The 17,794-nt window shown below is 40.4% G+C and overlaps 1 protein-coding gene across 5 annotated transcripts in view; it reads right to left on the bottom strand.

The window, feature by feature from the left end:
- The window catches only part of arid1b (AT rich interactive domain 1B (SWI1-like)), a 263,934-nt gene that overhangs the window by 193,316 nt on the left and 52,824 nt on the right, over positions 1-17,794 (bottom strand). For 4 of the 5 annotated variants that reach the window (XR_008573456.1, XR_008573455.1, XR_008573454.1 and 1 more), the window contains exon 3: positions 1,741-1,890. The exons of the other annotated variant lie outside the window; for it this stretch is intronic. Coding sequence is in view for 1 of the 4 variants with exons in the window: in XM_054796793.1 (XP_054652768.1) it covers positions 1,741-1,890 (150 nt within the window). In the remaining 3 variants the exon portion in view is untranslated. The remainder of the gene's footprint in view (positions 1-1,740; positions 1,891-17,794) is intronic. 5 annotated transcript variants of the gene reach the window in all.

Below are 17,794 nucleotides of genomic sequence, written 5' to 3'. Positions count from 1 at the left end.
TTTGTGTGTTTTCCGCAGGACTTCAATGTATCTGTGGAGTGTGGGTAACATTATCATCTGATTTCCATAATTGGTTTGGTTGACATATGTTGCTTTGAGGCCATGTTTAAATGAATAGAAATATTTTAAAGATGTATATTTTTCTCTGCGTTTAGGCCTCTTATCCTCTTGTTTGTGGAAAACTCCCACCAGAGTGCAGATTTTCATTTTCCGGCTCAGTGTTGAACTTGTAGCAGTAGACTTGCGGCTTATGACATAGAGGCGATTAAAAAACATTAATGATGTTTCCTGGGCTCCGTGTAAATGTGCTCTGATTTAAAAAATAATGTACAAGTCATTGTATATCTAATATTGTCCTATATTGATGAGCAGATGCGTTATAATGCACGACCAAGTCAGCTATGGTAGCTTTTTCAGGCTTCTGATTGGATAAACGAATGTATGAGAAACATTGCCTATAACTCCTATTGCCAATATATTGTTGGCTAGCATGCAATGCGCATTCAGATTAGATTTAGATTTGAAATGAATTAATACATCACCTGAGATATTCATCTTTAACAAGGGCTCAGAGGCACTGTTCTTTCTTCTGTCTGAGCTATTCTTTCCTGTCTACTTCTGTTATAAACCCTCCCGTCTCGCTGTGTTGTTTCTCCTGCACCATTTTGTTCAGTTCTTAACCAGGCCACAGTCATTCCACATAGGCCAAGAGATCCCACTGGCTGCACCGTGGATGGAAAACACATGGGCAGTCTTCACTCAAATCCAAAACAACTTGAACTTGAACCCAACTTCAGAGTAACAACCTTCTGTGGTGTATCAGACTGAAGTTGAGCCGTACAAAGTTTATGTGCACGTGACATCGCCTTTGTCGCTCTTGTGATGATATGTGCAAGTCCGCTTATGAGCTTCCACTCTCAAGCCTGCCTTCTTTCTGCGATGTGCAGACATAGAAATAGTGCAGTTATCCCTCGCCACTCAGTGCATTAAACTTTGTGGCTTCACTATCAAGTTTTTCAAAAAATATATAAATGAATAAATCATGCTGTTTTGTTGCTGAATTACTGTAAGCATTCTCAAGTATAAAAACGGCTCAATGAACTGAAATACAAATATAAGGGATTCCGAAGACGCATTGAAAGATGCTGTGAATGATACGTAGTATTCTACACTGGTCACAAGGTGTCAGTAACGTTATTGACACACAAACACAAACGGACTTGATCACCGGAACTGCAGGCTTTTGAATTATCAGGCACAATAATCCCTGACAAAAACACAGGCTGCTGTAGCAGCTGTAACCCACGCAAAGTTAAAACTCAACTCTGAACCCCCGACGTCACTCAGTCACTCACAGTTCCTGGGGAACACAGTTATCGCAACACACACAAGCGTTTTAAGAGTCTTATTTACGTCTTAAATGGCTTATTTACTCGAGTTATGTCTGCTATTTCAGGTAATATGAGAGTAAAGGTGACTATAGGGGTGTTAGTTCATGTGTAGAGGGCTCTTAGAAATCATACTTAGAAGGTCGTGTACAGTTTATCTGTGCTCTAAATACAAAAATATCCCATTGATAAACAAGGAATCCACTTAACTTATCACGGTGGGGTCTGGAACCAATTAACCACAATAAATGAGAGGTCACGTTATACTACATCACTCTGAGAAGTGCTACTGATGTGGCGTACGGAATAGTGTTATCAGGAATAAGCATAATTCACGCTGCTGTGTTGTTACCTGTGGAGGTGGTCGTGACTGCAGGTAAGGGCTCTGGTTGGGGGCTGGAGGGGTCTGTTGGGTGGGACTGAAATAGGGCAGAGTTCCCTGCTGGCCCGTCTGCTGCTGCTGACTGTAGCCACCCATCCCCTGCTGACCATAGGGCCCCACCTGCCGGAGCAATCGCAGAGTGGTTACGGGAGGGCGCACTATTAGGGTGAAGGCTGAAATTCAGTTTAAAATGAAAGCAGTGTACAAATTAGCTGGAAAGCACAGCAGGTGGCTGTATTGCGAATCTGTGTAGCAGTCAATCACATCAGGGAGCGATTGGGCTGCAAGTTCAACCACAACTTGAGTGAGGAATAATATATACACACAAACATTCCAAATGGGGTGGCAGAAATGAGCTTGTCTCCATTTTCCAATTCATCCGAGTGTCCCTCGGCTAAAGGATCTTAATTTAGCTCAGGCCAGGCTGATGACGGACTCCCAGCAGTCCTGTGCCTAATGAACTCGCACTGCAAGGAACTCTAACGCTATGTCCTCTGGCTCGTCAAATGCGTCGTCCTCTTCAAATTATCTCCATCTCGGTCGGATCACAGATGGGATGAGGTGTATCGGATAGTGCAGCGCGCCCGTCCCAGGACGTAACCCTAATGAGGGACACATGGATGAGCTGGGGCCTTCCGGAGCAGCACAGTTAGAAAGTCGCTTGCCAAGCGTCGCTGCTACATTACACACTGGTTATGAGAGAGAATATGAGAGCGGGGACTTTGTGTAACAAGCTGGCACACATACAGATGTAGTCTTAATCCTTGCTTGTCATTTGTTATGACTACAGACAGAGCCAGGTGCTCTTCACTCCTCTAAGGATTTCTGTGACGGTGTGGGCTGTCTTTCGCTCACACACACACACACACACACACACACACACACAAGCCAAGCTCTGTGCAGATTACTAAACATAATTTACAACTGCCATTAAAGCAATAGGACGGCGCTTTTCAGCACATGTCATATTTTTCTCCTCATGTCATGTTACTTTGCTATTCCTTGGCTGACAAACAGCTGAGCCAAAACCTCATTTAAAAGGCGGAGCACAGACAGTAATTTAAAGCACGTGCAAAGCTCATAGTTTACATCCACCTCCATGAAAATCCATGAATCTTCTTTACAAACGGGAAAACTCCAAGTGATTTATATCTAGAGTTACTAGCGTGATGTAGCAACTACTAAGGTCTTGCCAGATCAAAAGCGCCACATGATGCCCAACTGGTTCAGTGTAAATACTATTAGCAAGGAATCCCACTCATAAAAGCCTACTATCAACAGATGGCTAATGTAAAATACGTGACTCCGCAGGGCAAATGGAGATGAATGCGTGTGCAATAGTTCTGAAGAGTAACCTCCTTTGTGGAGGTGGGGAAAAGGAATCATCCATGGACATCGTCACAATGATGCTTTGAATAGAGCTGATTAGGCAATATAGAATGCTTTTCACTTTAACTAGAATTTGATTAGAAAGGACAGGTTAGTGTCCGTGTGTTTGTGTGCACATGTGTGTGTGTGTGTGTGTATGTGTGTAGTTGTGTGAGTGTGTCATTAGGCCGACGAGACAGACAGACAGGGTGAGATCAGTCTCGCTGGCAGAGAGGTTAATAGCGTGGCCTTGCTCGTGCCAACAGCTTCACTAGATTCATTACTGCCAACCACGGCACACACATGCACGCACGCACACTCACGCACACACGCACACTCACGCGCACAGATGGACAGATGAGGCCACATACTGATGTGGTAATGCACATGAAATTCAGTTTATGTTAGAATTTTCCTTATTTCATTCTGATTCATTATTATTGCAAATGTGTGTTTTCAAGAAAAATAGTATTATTATTATTATTATTACATTATATAATTATTAACATTGTTATATTATATACTATAATATGCATATGTATATTATATATAATTATTATATATATTATATTATATTATATTATATTATATTATATTATATTATATTATATTATATTATTGTATAACAATAAGAATAATTATTATTTATCATCATATGTTATAAATGACTTAATAAATGACTTTTGTCTTTTTGTTTTCTATTGTTATGGTCATTTTAAATGCGTTTGACAAAGTTACATTGAAGTACAAGTACACGTACACAGGAAATAAAGTACAAGTACACATGTTTACGCTTGTTCATTTCATTCATGCCGGAAAAGGAGTAGCAGGAAGCAGAGTTTATTTAATCCTACCCCTTCCATTACCAATAGTCTTTTCACTTCCTGTGTTTAACAGGTTATAGATAGCTTATTCAGTCATAAAAGAATAAACATCAACAATTAACGGAGTGGAAAAAATACAGAAACATTGCATAGTAAATGATAATCATATTTCATTCATAAGTCATTGGAATTTTAGTCATTCTCATGACCAAATATGGTTTCTATAGCTCAAAAGAAATCAACTGAACACTCCCAGATTTAGTGACTACTGCTATGGGGAAGTGGTGCTCCCCACAATAGTAAGGCATCCTGATTATGTCTCTGTCTAAATAAAAGTAATACAAGCAGACATTAGGTGTCCAACAGATTAATCAAATAAAAAAAAAAGAGAAATGTATGACTTCCCCTGTTCTGGGCCTGCTGTCTACATGCGGGTTTTCCCGCTTAGACAGATAAATACGAATGACAGGGAGACAGACAGACACGTGTTGACAGTTCAAGAATGACAGAAGACGAGACAGATATCAGCAAAGAAGCAAAAATTGGGTTTGTACCTCAAAATATCCACGATATCAATTCATGCAGACAAGTTGAGCTCTCTCGCTCTCTCTGCTTTTCCACTTGCTCCGTTGTACGTGCAACGCTCGGAAAAGCAAATCTAGTATTCACACAATCGGTGCGGGACGATTATGAGAGATCCATAACATCAAAACATGTATCCCTAGCAGATGACAGTGGACGACTATTATCACATAGTGACCAATTCAAACAACTCTTACTAATGATCAGGGGTAGATTTAGTCATTTGGGGCCCCACGGTCATTGGGGCCCTCCGCATCCTGGTGCACTGACAAAAGTTATATTGTCACCTCAACGCAAGGTCTTCAATGTGGGCAGCAGCTAGTTACATAGCCATGTTTATACACCCTCCCAAAAAGAATTTTAAATAAATAAATGAATGATGAACATTAATATTTAACTATTTAGTACATAGTAGTACTAATAAGTGTGAATACCAAAAAATCATCCCATTTCCTGAGCAAAATAAAGTCCATAACATCCTCCTGGGGGATTATTATTACCTAACAAGTGAATCATGTCAATGCTTTTACTGTAATTGATAAGAACATTAAGCAACATTTCACGTACTTTACCGCTTTAATACTCGCATATTTGTGATGAAAAGCATTCACTCGCAGGCTCAGCTTCATCCTGAAAACTGAAGTACCTCCACGGCTGATACTAAAAAGCAGTGCTACTGTCGAGAGCGTCTCTTGCTGTTGTGTGTCTACGTTTGTACTTGGGACTATGAAAAGATTGAAACCTTGTGTAGTTTTGATGAAAACTGTGTACTTTCCTCTCGCCTTCTCCGCTCCACTCGGGTAACTCCGCTTCATCTTCCTCCACACCGCACTAACAACTTTGTTTTTGCTGCTGTCTTCCTGAATCAATCTGCACATGCCCAGTAACGTGGAATAGTCTACTGAATGAGAAGGGAGGGGGGAGGAGTGGAAACAATCATGATAGATTATTTTTGTTGTAGTTGTAAGCACGTGAAGTAAGACTAAAACAGTAATATGTACTTTAAATTGAAGGAAAAAAATCAATAATCCGTTTTTATGAGACGTTTGGGGTCCATTTTTGTTTTGTGTTCTTTCTCATTCATTTATGTGCATCATATGAACATAATATGCCCACTCTGATGCCACCTTTGTGTTTTGCTATGAGTTATTTCACTAATTCAATAATGTTCATCACCTTCTTTAACAAACAAAATGCTGACACATTGAGGGTTATTTCACAGCCGCGATCAAAAGAAAAGCAGAGACTTATGAAGTAACTGTGTTAGTTCGCCAACAACTATAGAGTCAACCACTGTGGACATCATAAACAGGTGATGGAGCTGACTTCCGGTTTCTGTTTCCATGTAGTAGCAAGCTAACAAAACTGCTAACAAGGATGTTTCGTGATGAAAAATATATTAAAACACAGTTGGTGGACTTAGGCAGTATATTAATAACATGACAAAACTCGTGCAGTATTGTACGCTAAACAGGAAATGTACACAAATGGAGGCAACATTTTGGCGTTCAATGTTAACCGCAAAACACGCTAACCGGGGCGTGCGCTAAACGAGGTTCCACTGTGTTCTACTGTGACTTGCAAGGAGCAATTGCAGTGCAGCCATTCTATGATGCGGCTACATTGCCCACATGCATGTGCATATGTATGGTATCGTGCCGGGTTCCAACTGTGCCAAAAGAGGGGAGTATCAGTGTGCTCACACTACCCAAACTTGCCAAAGTTTGGGTGAGAAGTGGGCCCAAGCACAGTACGATTGGCCTAATGTGAGTACATCCTTAGAGATAAGCAGACCTGGAGTGCTGCTGATTCTAACAATAAAAATAATGTCTGGCAGCAGAAAATAAGAACATTTTCTGCCATTCCCTCCACTCAAATGCAATGAAAGCAGATCAAATCACAGTGTGGTTTATCCACAGTGCCTTCGCATATACACGGTGTCAAATATAATGAAATGACAGCAGATGTTAGGTGTGAAATGACACATAATAGGCGTCCTGCAAAGCAAATAATTCACCATAAACTGCAGAAACAGTGTGATGAAAAATACAAGCCAGGGACACTAATGCAGTCATAAACGCTGAGAAGAACTCAATCGTAAAACTGTCAACAAGAAAAGAATGAAAACGGAGACGTGTGAGAGTGTGCGTGCGTGTATTCGCGTTCCTCAAATCATCCATTTTAAGGTCAACACAGAGCACAGCTTGTAATTGAGTTGGGCCAATGAGCAGTGAGAAAGCTATTTTCAGAATACTGTCAAAGAGGCGATATGGCTGGCTGGTGACCGGGACTACAGGTTAGTGTTAGAAGGGCTCATCCAGTCAGAGCGCTAAGGAATCCTACCACCCCCAACCCTAAACACATACACACATACAGGGATTTACCAGGACAAAAATGTGGTCCCGGACTTTTTGGTCCAGACTGGCCTACTTCAACCTGCACGCATATAAACTCCCAGTACTCCTGATGGCCGATCCAACCCTGCACGCATATACAACCTGGTGCTCCAGGAAAAAGATAACAAAATGGAAGATACTTCGAGAGACAGTGAGAGAGGCAGAGAAGAGATAGATGAGGGGGATGTTGACTTATAGTCGCGCATAAAGTGATGTTTGACATGATAAGGGGGTGATAGTGACAGTGAGATATGCGAAGGGAAAAAGGAAAGTTTAGTGCAAGGTTAGGGACAAGGTGCTTTTGGAAAGACTGAGAAAAGCCTAATCCTGAATAAGATTTTGGCTGCGTAATTGAAACATGACAAGGATATTTGCATTGACTTACCACAACATTACGAAAATGTGCTTTCACAAAAATAATAATGCTCCCTTTTTCTTTTTTTTTGACACTGTTCCAAAAGTGCCCGTATGAGCTATTCCACCGAATCTGTGCCATTTGCTTTTTGCCACAGTCTAAAAAATGAACTTTAATTGCTGTCTTTTCTCAACTCTAAATTGAATAATACACATACTGAACTACTCAAAATGTGTAATGGCCCATCACAGGCAACTATATTTCATTTTGTATAAGTTTCTTGAGCCAAGATGACTCATTTGAGCGACAGGACGGAAAGTGACAAGAGTGAATTTTTTAGCATAGAATTAGAAAATACTAGATGAAACACAGCCACGTTGCATTTGCACTCATAGCATGCTGAGCCGAAGCACATCACAGTGATTCAGCAAAAAATATATATGAAAAAAACATAACATCAAAAGAATCATTTAGGCAACAGGACTTTCCTTGATATCATCGATTACAAGGATATTTTGTTTACTTTTGGCCTTCCCCTGGCCTGCAGAGGATGTGAAGCAACTTCCTGTGGACCATGCGATTTGTTGAATATTCTAAATTTTTCAGAGGGAGTACTGTGTTCGAGCAGTGCTTCCCAAATAGTGGGCCGGGCCCCCCTGTGGGATGCGCGGTGAACTGTCAGGGGGAGCGTGAGAGGCAGGGACGACTTTGGTTTGGTTTAGTTTAGTTTTATTTGAACATGCATTAGGGTTACAATGGACTACGTCTCATGAATCATCCTTTCACAGTTCCACATGTCCAAAAGGACTTTCAGTATTAGTGCAAACATGTATGAATTTGTCATACTCAGCATGCAATTTGACTCTTTAATACGCTTGTATGCTTCGCTGCTCTCCATTTTGTTGCATTTTGCTGGTGTCAGTTTCGGGTTCAGTGTGTACAGTACAGATAAATAAATAGATATTAACAGTTTCTCAATTTTATTGCAGATCGCAGGAGGCGTGAAAACAATTCTGTCCGCTGGGGGGTGGGGGTGGGGGGTGGGGGACATGACGGAAAATAATTGAGAACCACTTTGTTAAATTAACAGGACTGAGTGAAAACCCAGAGACAAGACTAAAGAGTGAATTCTAATTAAATTGTTGTTTTTTGTTGAAATAAAAATAAACCCGAGGTGTAGTTGGGATAAGGAGTAACACAAATATGTAAGAAATATAATATTTCATATTCTAATTTGTTTAACAGTATAATGTTTCATGGTAAATTCTAAATGTTCCGGGTAGTTTAATTTCATACTTTAAATTGTGTTTATTAAATATGCAATCAGGTCAACGTGCAGGACACTGTGCTGAATAATAAACATTTATTTTACAGGTCATTTTATTGTGGATTTGTTTTTTAAAAATGTTTCTGGGGGACGCACATGACAACAATTTGGTGGAATGTTTCTCATTGAGCTTGTCGACGACAGTGGTGTAGAACTGTACTGCACTGTACTGGGAGGTTTTCGTATTCTTCCTCATTCATGTAGCAAAAAAGACCACATAATTAATATTTCTTGTGCTTTTAATCCTCCACATGACATTCAATAATGCACTCAAGTCTTCCACCAGGAAAGGATAAGCTACCCAAATGACGTCACCTGTTCCTCATTTCCATATCCATACTAATAATATACAGTGTGGTGAGCATGATCTGCAAATTGTCTTTCTTTGCTGTTTCAGCATTTATCCAATAGGAAACAAGCCTACTGGCAGCAAAAAATAGACACAAACCAATGTTTAAGGAGTTTTTCTAGGTTATGTTCCACCTCAACCTAGAAATGTAGTTAATGTTTGATATCAGTGCAAAAAGAAGTCAGTCTGACCAGCATTCAAAGCTCATAGTCCAAAACACATCAGTTCTGACCTTTGGGCTTTGCACTCTGTTTTTGACCAAGCAGGAAGGATCGGTATCATCCCAGGCTCATGATTAAACATCTCCAAACGAATGAACACTCATCATCATCGTCGTGTCGCTCCCCCAAGGTGACGCCACTCGCACTTGTCGTTATGCACTTTTTTGATCTCCCAATCTCTCCTCCGCCTCTGTGTACATAGAGGAAAGGGAGGATTGGGGGGGGGCTTTGACTCTTTAAGGAATGAGCTGCTCTTGGAGGCGTGAGGGCACAACTGCGATATGCAAAACACTCAACATGAACCTGTACACACAGTAAGTGCAAGTGCAAGCCAGAACTTTTGAGACGTGCATAACATAGCATAGCATGTCCTCTTTATAAAGATCGGCAGAGTACAAAAAACACACCATGCACAGTGTGAACGTGTTTGTTTCCCACAATTCCACACACACAATTTCATTTATTCCACTGCGTTTGTCTGTGAGGAAAAGAGAGAGTAACATTGTGCAGCTTGTTTTCATCCAAAAATAAATGATGGGGTTACTTGAAAAAACTTTATTGTGCAATTAATAGATTTTATGAAAATACACTATTATGTTTTAACCCTAACCCGCTAAACACTTTGAATGTAAAATATACTGTTAATGAGACATTGCATGTGCGCCGTGTTTTCGGAGAATGTCGCTGTTGGAATTGCCGTAGCTGTTATTAAGTGTGTCTTCTTTTTCTTTGTTTTTTGTATTGCTTAAACTACATACACTGGACAGTTTAAGTCAAGGATGTCCAAACTTTTTCCAATGTTGGCTGCCTCCTGAAAATCAAAAGATGCAGGGGCAGGGCCACTTTGATATTTTTTATCTTTAAATTTTGTAAAAGAACTAACAATAAATTTATACATAGTTAAAGACAAAGCTTTGTGTTATTGTTAGTTATTAGTATCAACAGTACGTTTTGCCTTTTTATTCTATTTTTCCCATTTTTCCATCCATTCATCCATTTTCTATACCGCTTCTCCTCATCAGGGTCACGGGGGCATGCTGGAGCCTATCCTAGCTGACTTCGGGCGACAGGCGGGGTACACCCTGGACTGGTCGCCAGCCAATGGCAGGGCACCTATAGACAAACAATCATTCACACTCACATTCATACCTATGGACAATTTAGAGTCGCCAATTAACCTCACCTGCATGTTTTTGGAATGTGGGAGGAAACCGGAGTACCCGGAGAAAACTCACAAACTGGCTTAAAACACCTGAACCTTCCCAAACATTGCTTTCTTATTTTGCTCCATTTCAAACCCTTTTTTGCTTGCATCAACTGATGAATGAAGTCAGTCACAGGGGTTTTGGCTGGCTGTGACTTGCAGCGGTTGATTTTGCAGGCAGCGATGTAAAGACGACATTTGAAGTGAGTGCAATGCGGGTTAATGCTTTATGTGTGTTAATGCTCGGCATGTGTGGACAGCCATTTATTTTTGCAGGTTTTGCAAGCGGCTCTGGGCCCCTTGCCATCACCTCCAAATGTTTTTCCCCTACTAAACTCCTGACCCCGATCAGAGGCCAAGACAGGCCGACGGACTGGTGGAGAAGATAGAAATCTTCTCTTTAAAGAAGTTTTTTTTACTACATTACTCATCCCATGATATATTTTAACCACAAAATAAAATGTCCTCATGATTGCAGCATTTCAGTCATGAGACTTTTGGAGTCAACTGCAATAGAAAGGAAAAGAAAGGACTACATGGTCACAGACAGCCACAATGTATGATTAACTGAACATCTTGTCTACACGCTGGACATGCACCTTAGGAGTCGGTCAACAAAATAAGCGGGTTACAATAATACGGTCAGCGCAAAATAAAGTGTTAACTTTGAATGACATTAGAAATAACTGTTGAAATCAAACATAATATGAACATGATCCAAATAAAACTGTGACCTGCATTCTCCCAATGGGATCCAACAACCATTCAGGCAGTGTGCAAAAAGAAGAAGACATGCCAACCTCAAAACTGAAAATGGACATTTTTCACCAGCAGTTGTGTGTGTTTATAGGTTATGTATACAGTGGTGTGAAAAAGTGCTTGCCCGCTTCCTGATTTCTTATGTGTTTTTAGTCTGGAAAAGGTTATAAAGCCATTTGTAAAGAATTAGGACTCCACCTAACCACAGTGAGAGCCATTATACACAAATGGCAAAAACATGGAAAAGTGGTAAACCTTCCCATGAATGGCTGGCCAAACAAAATTACCCCAAGAGCGCAGCGATGACTCATCCAAGTGGATGCAAAAGACCCCACAACAGCATTCAAAGAACTGCAGGCCTCACTTGCCTCAGTTAAGGTCAGTGTTCATGACTCCACCATTAGAAAGACACTGGACAAAAACGGCCTGCATGGCAGAGTTCCAAGACGAAAACCACTGCTAAACAAAAACAACATTAAGGCTTGTTTCAATTTTGTCAGAAAACATCTTGATGATACCCAAGACCTTTGGGAAAATCCTCTGTGGTCTGACAAGACAGAAGTTTAACTTTACATGTGGCGTAAAAGTAACACCGCATTTCAGAAAAACAACATCATACCAACCGTCAAATATGGTGGTGGTAGTGTGATGGTCTGGGGCTGTTTTGCTGCCTAGAAGCTGGAAGACTTGCTGTGATAAATGGAACCATGAATTTTGCTGTCTACCAAAGAATCCTGAAGGACAATGTCTGACCATCTGTTCGTGACCTCAAGCTGAAACAAACTTGGGTTCTGCAGCAGGACAATGATCCAAAACACACCAGCAAGTCCACCTCTGAATGGCTGAAGAAAAAGAAAGAAAATGAAGACTTTGGAGTGGCCTAGTCAAAGTCATGACCTGAATCCTATTGAGAAGCTGTGTCAGGACCTTAAAAAGGGGGTTCATGCTCGAAAACCCTCCAATGTGGTGAATTGCAACAATTCTGCAGAGATGAGTGGGCCAAAATTCCTCCACAGCGCTGTAAGAGACTCATTGCAAGTTATCGCAAACGCGTGACTGTAGTCTTTGCTGCTAAGGGTGGCCCAACCAGTTATTAGGTTTTGGGGGCAATCATTTTTCCACACAGGGCCATGTAGGTTTGGATTTCTTTTTCTCTCTTAAAAATTACACAGTTTCATTTAAAACTGTGTTCAGTTGTGTTGTCTAACATTTACATTTGTTTGATGATCTGAAACATCTTAGCGTGACAAACATGTAAAAACAAATAAGAAATCAGGGGGGCAAACACTTTTTCACACCACTGTATGTATGCATAATAGGCTCACTTACCAAAACAGCGGGAACGCATGTTGGAGAGAGGAGCTCATTCTAAAAATAGCTTGAAACCAGTATCAGCACAGGTTGGCACTGTAATAGTGCCAATGTGTTAATGATGCTGACACATTGAACTGTCAAGTAGCTCGGGGCCATTAGAGTTAGTGATAAAGATCAAAATTGTCACTTCTCGTCTCTTAGAAGTGACTTCAACAAACAAAAAAAGAGAGAGTGAAGTGTGTCAGCTTACCGCAACATATCCCACTGCCTTCCATCTCCCAGAATGATATATTTTAAGGAAACATGGCTGCTAGACTGACCTGCAGTGTAACTGTGTCAAAAGTCATTGAGCATCTCACCTTTGTCATCAGCGCATGAATCGTTGCGTTGTTACGTGAATTTCTAGTATCTATCTATCCATCTACTCATCTTTTTATTTATCTTTTTTTGTACAAAAGGTGCATTAGTTTCACACCAAAAAAAAAAAAGAATAAGAATATGAGGGGAAAAAATTACAGATTTTTTTGTGCTATAAAAGTAATTCGGTCTTAGCAGTATTACAACAATACATTATTGTACAATATTAAACAGGACGGTACTGTATGTGACTGGCTCCAAATCATATATTTTGCAAATTATCCCACCAGTGGCTAGCATGTTACCAATAGTTGTTTAAAAGCACAGATTTTACAAAAAAAAGTATATTTTTTCACAATTACGAATTAAACGGCATACAAATTGGCATACATTTTAGTTGGGCCCGAATTTTAAGTTACAGTCACACCGCCGTTTTCATCAGTCGGTTTTCGTGTAAAATTTTCACAAAAATTTCGGTTTCCGTACAATATTGCACTTACCAAACTACTCCATTTGCCCTGTACTATATCGTTGTGCGAAACCATCTGCCCAATAAAAGCATCCACGCATTGCTGACCCACTGTCCATGTATTTGTTATTGAGTGTGACTGCTATATAACCCACCATGAGGCCAAAGAAAGCTATGAGTGGCAGCATTTTGATGAAGAACATGAAAAACAATATTGAATTGGATCTTAGCAGGGCATACGGGAAGTCCACATCAACAATATGTTCCATCCATTCATCATTTACAATTATTTGGCATTATTTTCTGCATGGAAAACTATAATTACTATCTATAAAATTATTAATTGACTATCGGTCCGATATCCGCAAAAAAAACGAGTATAAAATCTAATCGGCCTGCATCTAAAATTGCCAATATCAGCACTCCGACAGAAGCAGCCCATTCCATGCTCCACTGCAGCACTTCTATCCAGCAGCGCCGGCAGATCCAGCATGCAGAGCCCACATGATCACAACAACAGCAGGAGTGCTGTCGGCCAAGTGGCAGCATTTTTTGTTAAAAGTCTGAAAAAGACATTGCAGCTAAATGCAAAAATGATTATGCACAAGTTTCCCTTGGTGGCACAGAACCAGGGAAGTTTAATATGACCAACAACAAACCTCATTGCGCATTTGAAGCAGCATCACAAAAAAATGGATCCCTCCTCTGCTGTCCAAAACATTTTCAAAGTGTGAGAAACCGCCACGGGATGACAAGAAGTCATTGGCTATAGCAGAAAAAGGCAGTTCCTGTCGATGGTAATGTTGAGTTTAAATGCTTAATTAAGCACCTCAAACCTGGCTATATTATGCCTAGCGGCCACTACACTATGAGTGCAGCTTGACCCCACAAGCATGAAGAAGTAAATGGGATTGTTTTACAAATATCTACTGTTTCTGACTGTCGTTCTATGTTTGAGTAATATCACTTGATCTTTTCTAACATTCCACACTACAAAATAAGGCATACAAGTAGGCCTATGTATTATTTGAGCTGATATCGGCTCAATATCAGGTGACAATATCGGCTCAAGGTGACAATATCGGTATCATATTGGAGGTGAAAACACCCCTATTGCAGTTACTGTCAATCTGTTCACTATCAATAGTTAATAGTCAATAGTTAATAGTTTCATTTCCACTGTTACCACTAATAAGTATTATTTCATTATCACTGTGGCTGTTGATAGTATTTTGTTAGTCCTGTTGTTTGCTTCTGTTGCTTTGTTATTGTTGTTGCAATTGTTGTTGTTACTGGCGTTGTTGTCTCACTCTATATTGTCCCTCCTCTTGTCCCCGCACTCCCCCCTCTGTCTTCTTTTCTCTTCTTCCCTGTCCCCTCTTGCTCCGGTCCGGCTGCTGCAAATTTGCATCAAATAAAGTCAAATAAAATCTATCGAACAGGAAAAGAGTATCTTCCACTTTTCCCTGGCAGAGAAAATCTGTCTAGCATGTAAGGGCATCAAGATCAACAATACTATCTGCGCTAATGGCTGGACAGCACAAAAAAAACAAAAACACAGCCCTATTTACATTACTTTTTATGGAAAAAATTGCCTCGGTTTTTGTTTTCATTTCGTCTGACCTTTTTGAACAAATTACTGACGAAAACCAAGGCGTATATGATACGAAAGACTGAATAGTTGATACACTTTGACTCTCTTTTACAGGATTCTCTCTTTTCTTGACACCCTTTTCATACCAATGCAATACTAACTGGATATGAAGGATGCACGGTCTCTCAAATGAGGTAAAATCTTCACGATGCCAATCTAACTTAGATCTATTTTGACGATGCCGCTTCACATCTCAGCTCTGGCAGACATGACCTGTGTAAGAACATTTTAAATAGTCTGGATGAAAAGTCAGATAAATTCTCAATGAGACAAAAGGCACAGAGGCTAATCCCCTCGCAACGCTGCGCTGACGTAAAATATCCCTTTTTTTTTCCTTCGCCTCTCTCCTCCACGCTCACTCAATCTGGTTTCACTTTCATCTGCTCTTTTATCTTATCAATAGACATATATAGAGCAACGAAGACAGGGAACAGCGAACATGCAGCTCTCAGAAACACGTAGTTTGTGATGTTTTACATGGCTTGTCTGCATTCAACACTAAATTGCATTAAATCCCAACATCAACTCACCTGCCGGAGTGAACATGATGCCATTTGCAGCTCATACAAAGAATGCAAGACATAATATATGTTTCAACTAATGGCATACTCCTATCATATATATCAACATTCGCATTTACAAATGGACATGCATGTCCTACCTGTCTAGAAGGAAATAAACAACAGCGCTCTTATCAGTGTTATTGAAATAAATAATAACATCACTTCAACTGAGTAAAATGGAAGGGATTTTCACCCCAATGTTTCACTTAATAGCCGCACGGCATCGACTCAACGCTGTGTCTGATTGGCTGAGAGCCACTCCACAGTTGAGGGGTAATAAAAGTTACAAATGAGAGCAGGCTATTAGAGCCATTGATGTGCGTAGGCTAGCTTGCTAATTAATTGATTCTGAAACTTCATCTATTCTGCAGCCAGAGAGGAACCTTAATTAATCAGCCTTTTTCACATCAGCGTCCTCTTTTCTTTCTCAATGTCCTTTTTTCACCCCAGCTTTCCTTACTCATGGCCCCCGTCCCTAATGTGTTCTTTAATTGTGAGGGGGGGAGAAGCCCAGGCTCCCATGGGCTGGCATGGAGTGCAGGTCTGGAGTTGTAGAGGAAATGGTATAGGCATAAGTGTGTGACCGCATGGATGAGATGGGTACTTTGAACAGCAAGTATCCAATATTTCAAGAGCCTTTCAGAAAGGGAGGGGCGCAGAAAAGCTGGAGTGGTCCCCTTTGTACCCCCACTCCTCCTCCTCCATTCAGCCTTCCTGGCAGAGGGGGTGATTTATTGGGGCTTCCCAGTCATCCGTAAGAGGCTGCAGCGCTGGCTGCATTAACCCCCGAGACAACCCCGGCACCCGGGGGCCCCCTAAGTGCTTCCAAGTGGCCCTTGCTCCCCACACTGGTGAGAACACCCCCTGCCCAGGCGCAATCAATGTTGTAAATTACCCATCTTTCTCCCTCAAGTCGATATTCCACTGGATGATGTTTGGACAGGCGAGGGTTTTACAGGCTGTATATTTCAATGTCAACTCTGCAGCTAATTTGAATAACTTGGATGTTCAAATGTAATCTTGCCAACATTGAGTACAACTGACAAATAATGTTCTCAACTGCTTGCATGAGATTGCAGACATGCCAACCTCGAGAAATGTGTGAGTACTTAAAAGGACTGTGTACAACTCACTTTTGAAACCAAAAAATATAAGAACACCATCATCGGATAGCATATGTTACAAATAATGGTATAGAAAAAAATTCACAATGAAGAAGAAAAAAACATAAATAAGTCGCACTGGAGTATAAGTCGCTTTTTTGCGGGGAAATTTATTTGAGAAAATCAGAGACCAAGAACAGACATTTCATCTTGAAAGGCAAGTACACTAAGTCCCCAACTTACGAACACAATTGGTTCCAGACGACTGTTCTTATGTCGAATTGTTCTTAAGTATGGGAAAAGGTAATATTACCAATGATATAGGTACTACATGTACATGTATACATATACAGTATATGTGTATTTATGTAAATATGAGTTTGGATGCAGTAGTAATATTAAACGAGGATAATTAATGAAAAAAACAATAATAAAAGTGATATAATGATACGTAATGATAAATGTTATTTACCTTTGAAGAGGAGTGGTCGAGCATACCGTTGTGGTGGAGTTGGAGGAGGAGTTATTGAAAAAAAGGACAAATGGTCGTCGTCGTTAGACTCTTCTAAAAGAAGTAGTGTTATGTGGGTGGTGTAGAATTAAGCAGGCCTATTAACTCTTCATAAACTTTAATCACACGCTCTGTCTGGGTTGTATCATCCAGCAAAAACTTTGCTTTCCTAGACCGGAAGCTTTCTCTGCCCAGCGTCTATTGGTCTCATTAGTTCTAAGGCTGCCTACTGGTCCCATTAGCAGTGTCACAGTGCCCTCTACTGGTCAAGCATGTACAGTAGCAGTATAAATACTGATTCCTTAGCACTACATGGCAAAATAAAATAAAATACAGACCAGTCGGCTTGTGTTCGTATCGGCAAGTGTTCGCTAGTTCGGTGTTCGTAAATTGGGAACCTAGTGTAATAACAACAAAATGGAGAACCACAGGCTGAAGAGGCGTCTGTTAATGTGACGTGAATAGGTGATATGTTAACGTAACATATTAACAGTTATTCAGATAACTATAGCCTAAACAACATAACATAACTAGTTTACTTGCAGCTTGTAATCTGCAGAATATGATTTTCTTTTCTTTTTGGGGGCACTTGTGTTCCGTCTTTCTCAGTTGTCTTTTATAAATTGAAGTTTAAATTGTACATTTTCAGTCGTACAGGAATGATAGCA

The sequence above is a fragment of the Dunckerocampus dactyliophorus genome, chromosome 13 (genome assembly GCF_027744805.1).
Source record: "Dunckerocampus dactyliophorus isolate RoL2022-P2 chromosome 13, RoL_Ddac_1.1, whole genome shotgun sequence".
Lineage (NCBI taxonomy): Eukaryota > Metazoa > Chordata > Actinopteri > Syngnathiformes > Syngnathidae > Dunckerocampus > Dunckerocampus dactyliophorus.
Note: the sequence above shows the minus strand (reverse complement) of the source record. Positions and strands in the feature narration are given on the sequence as shown.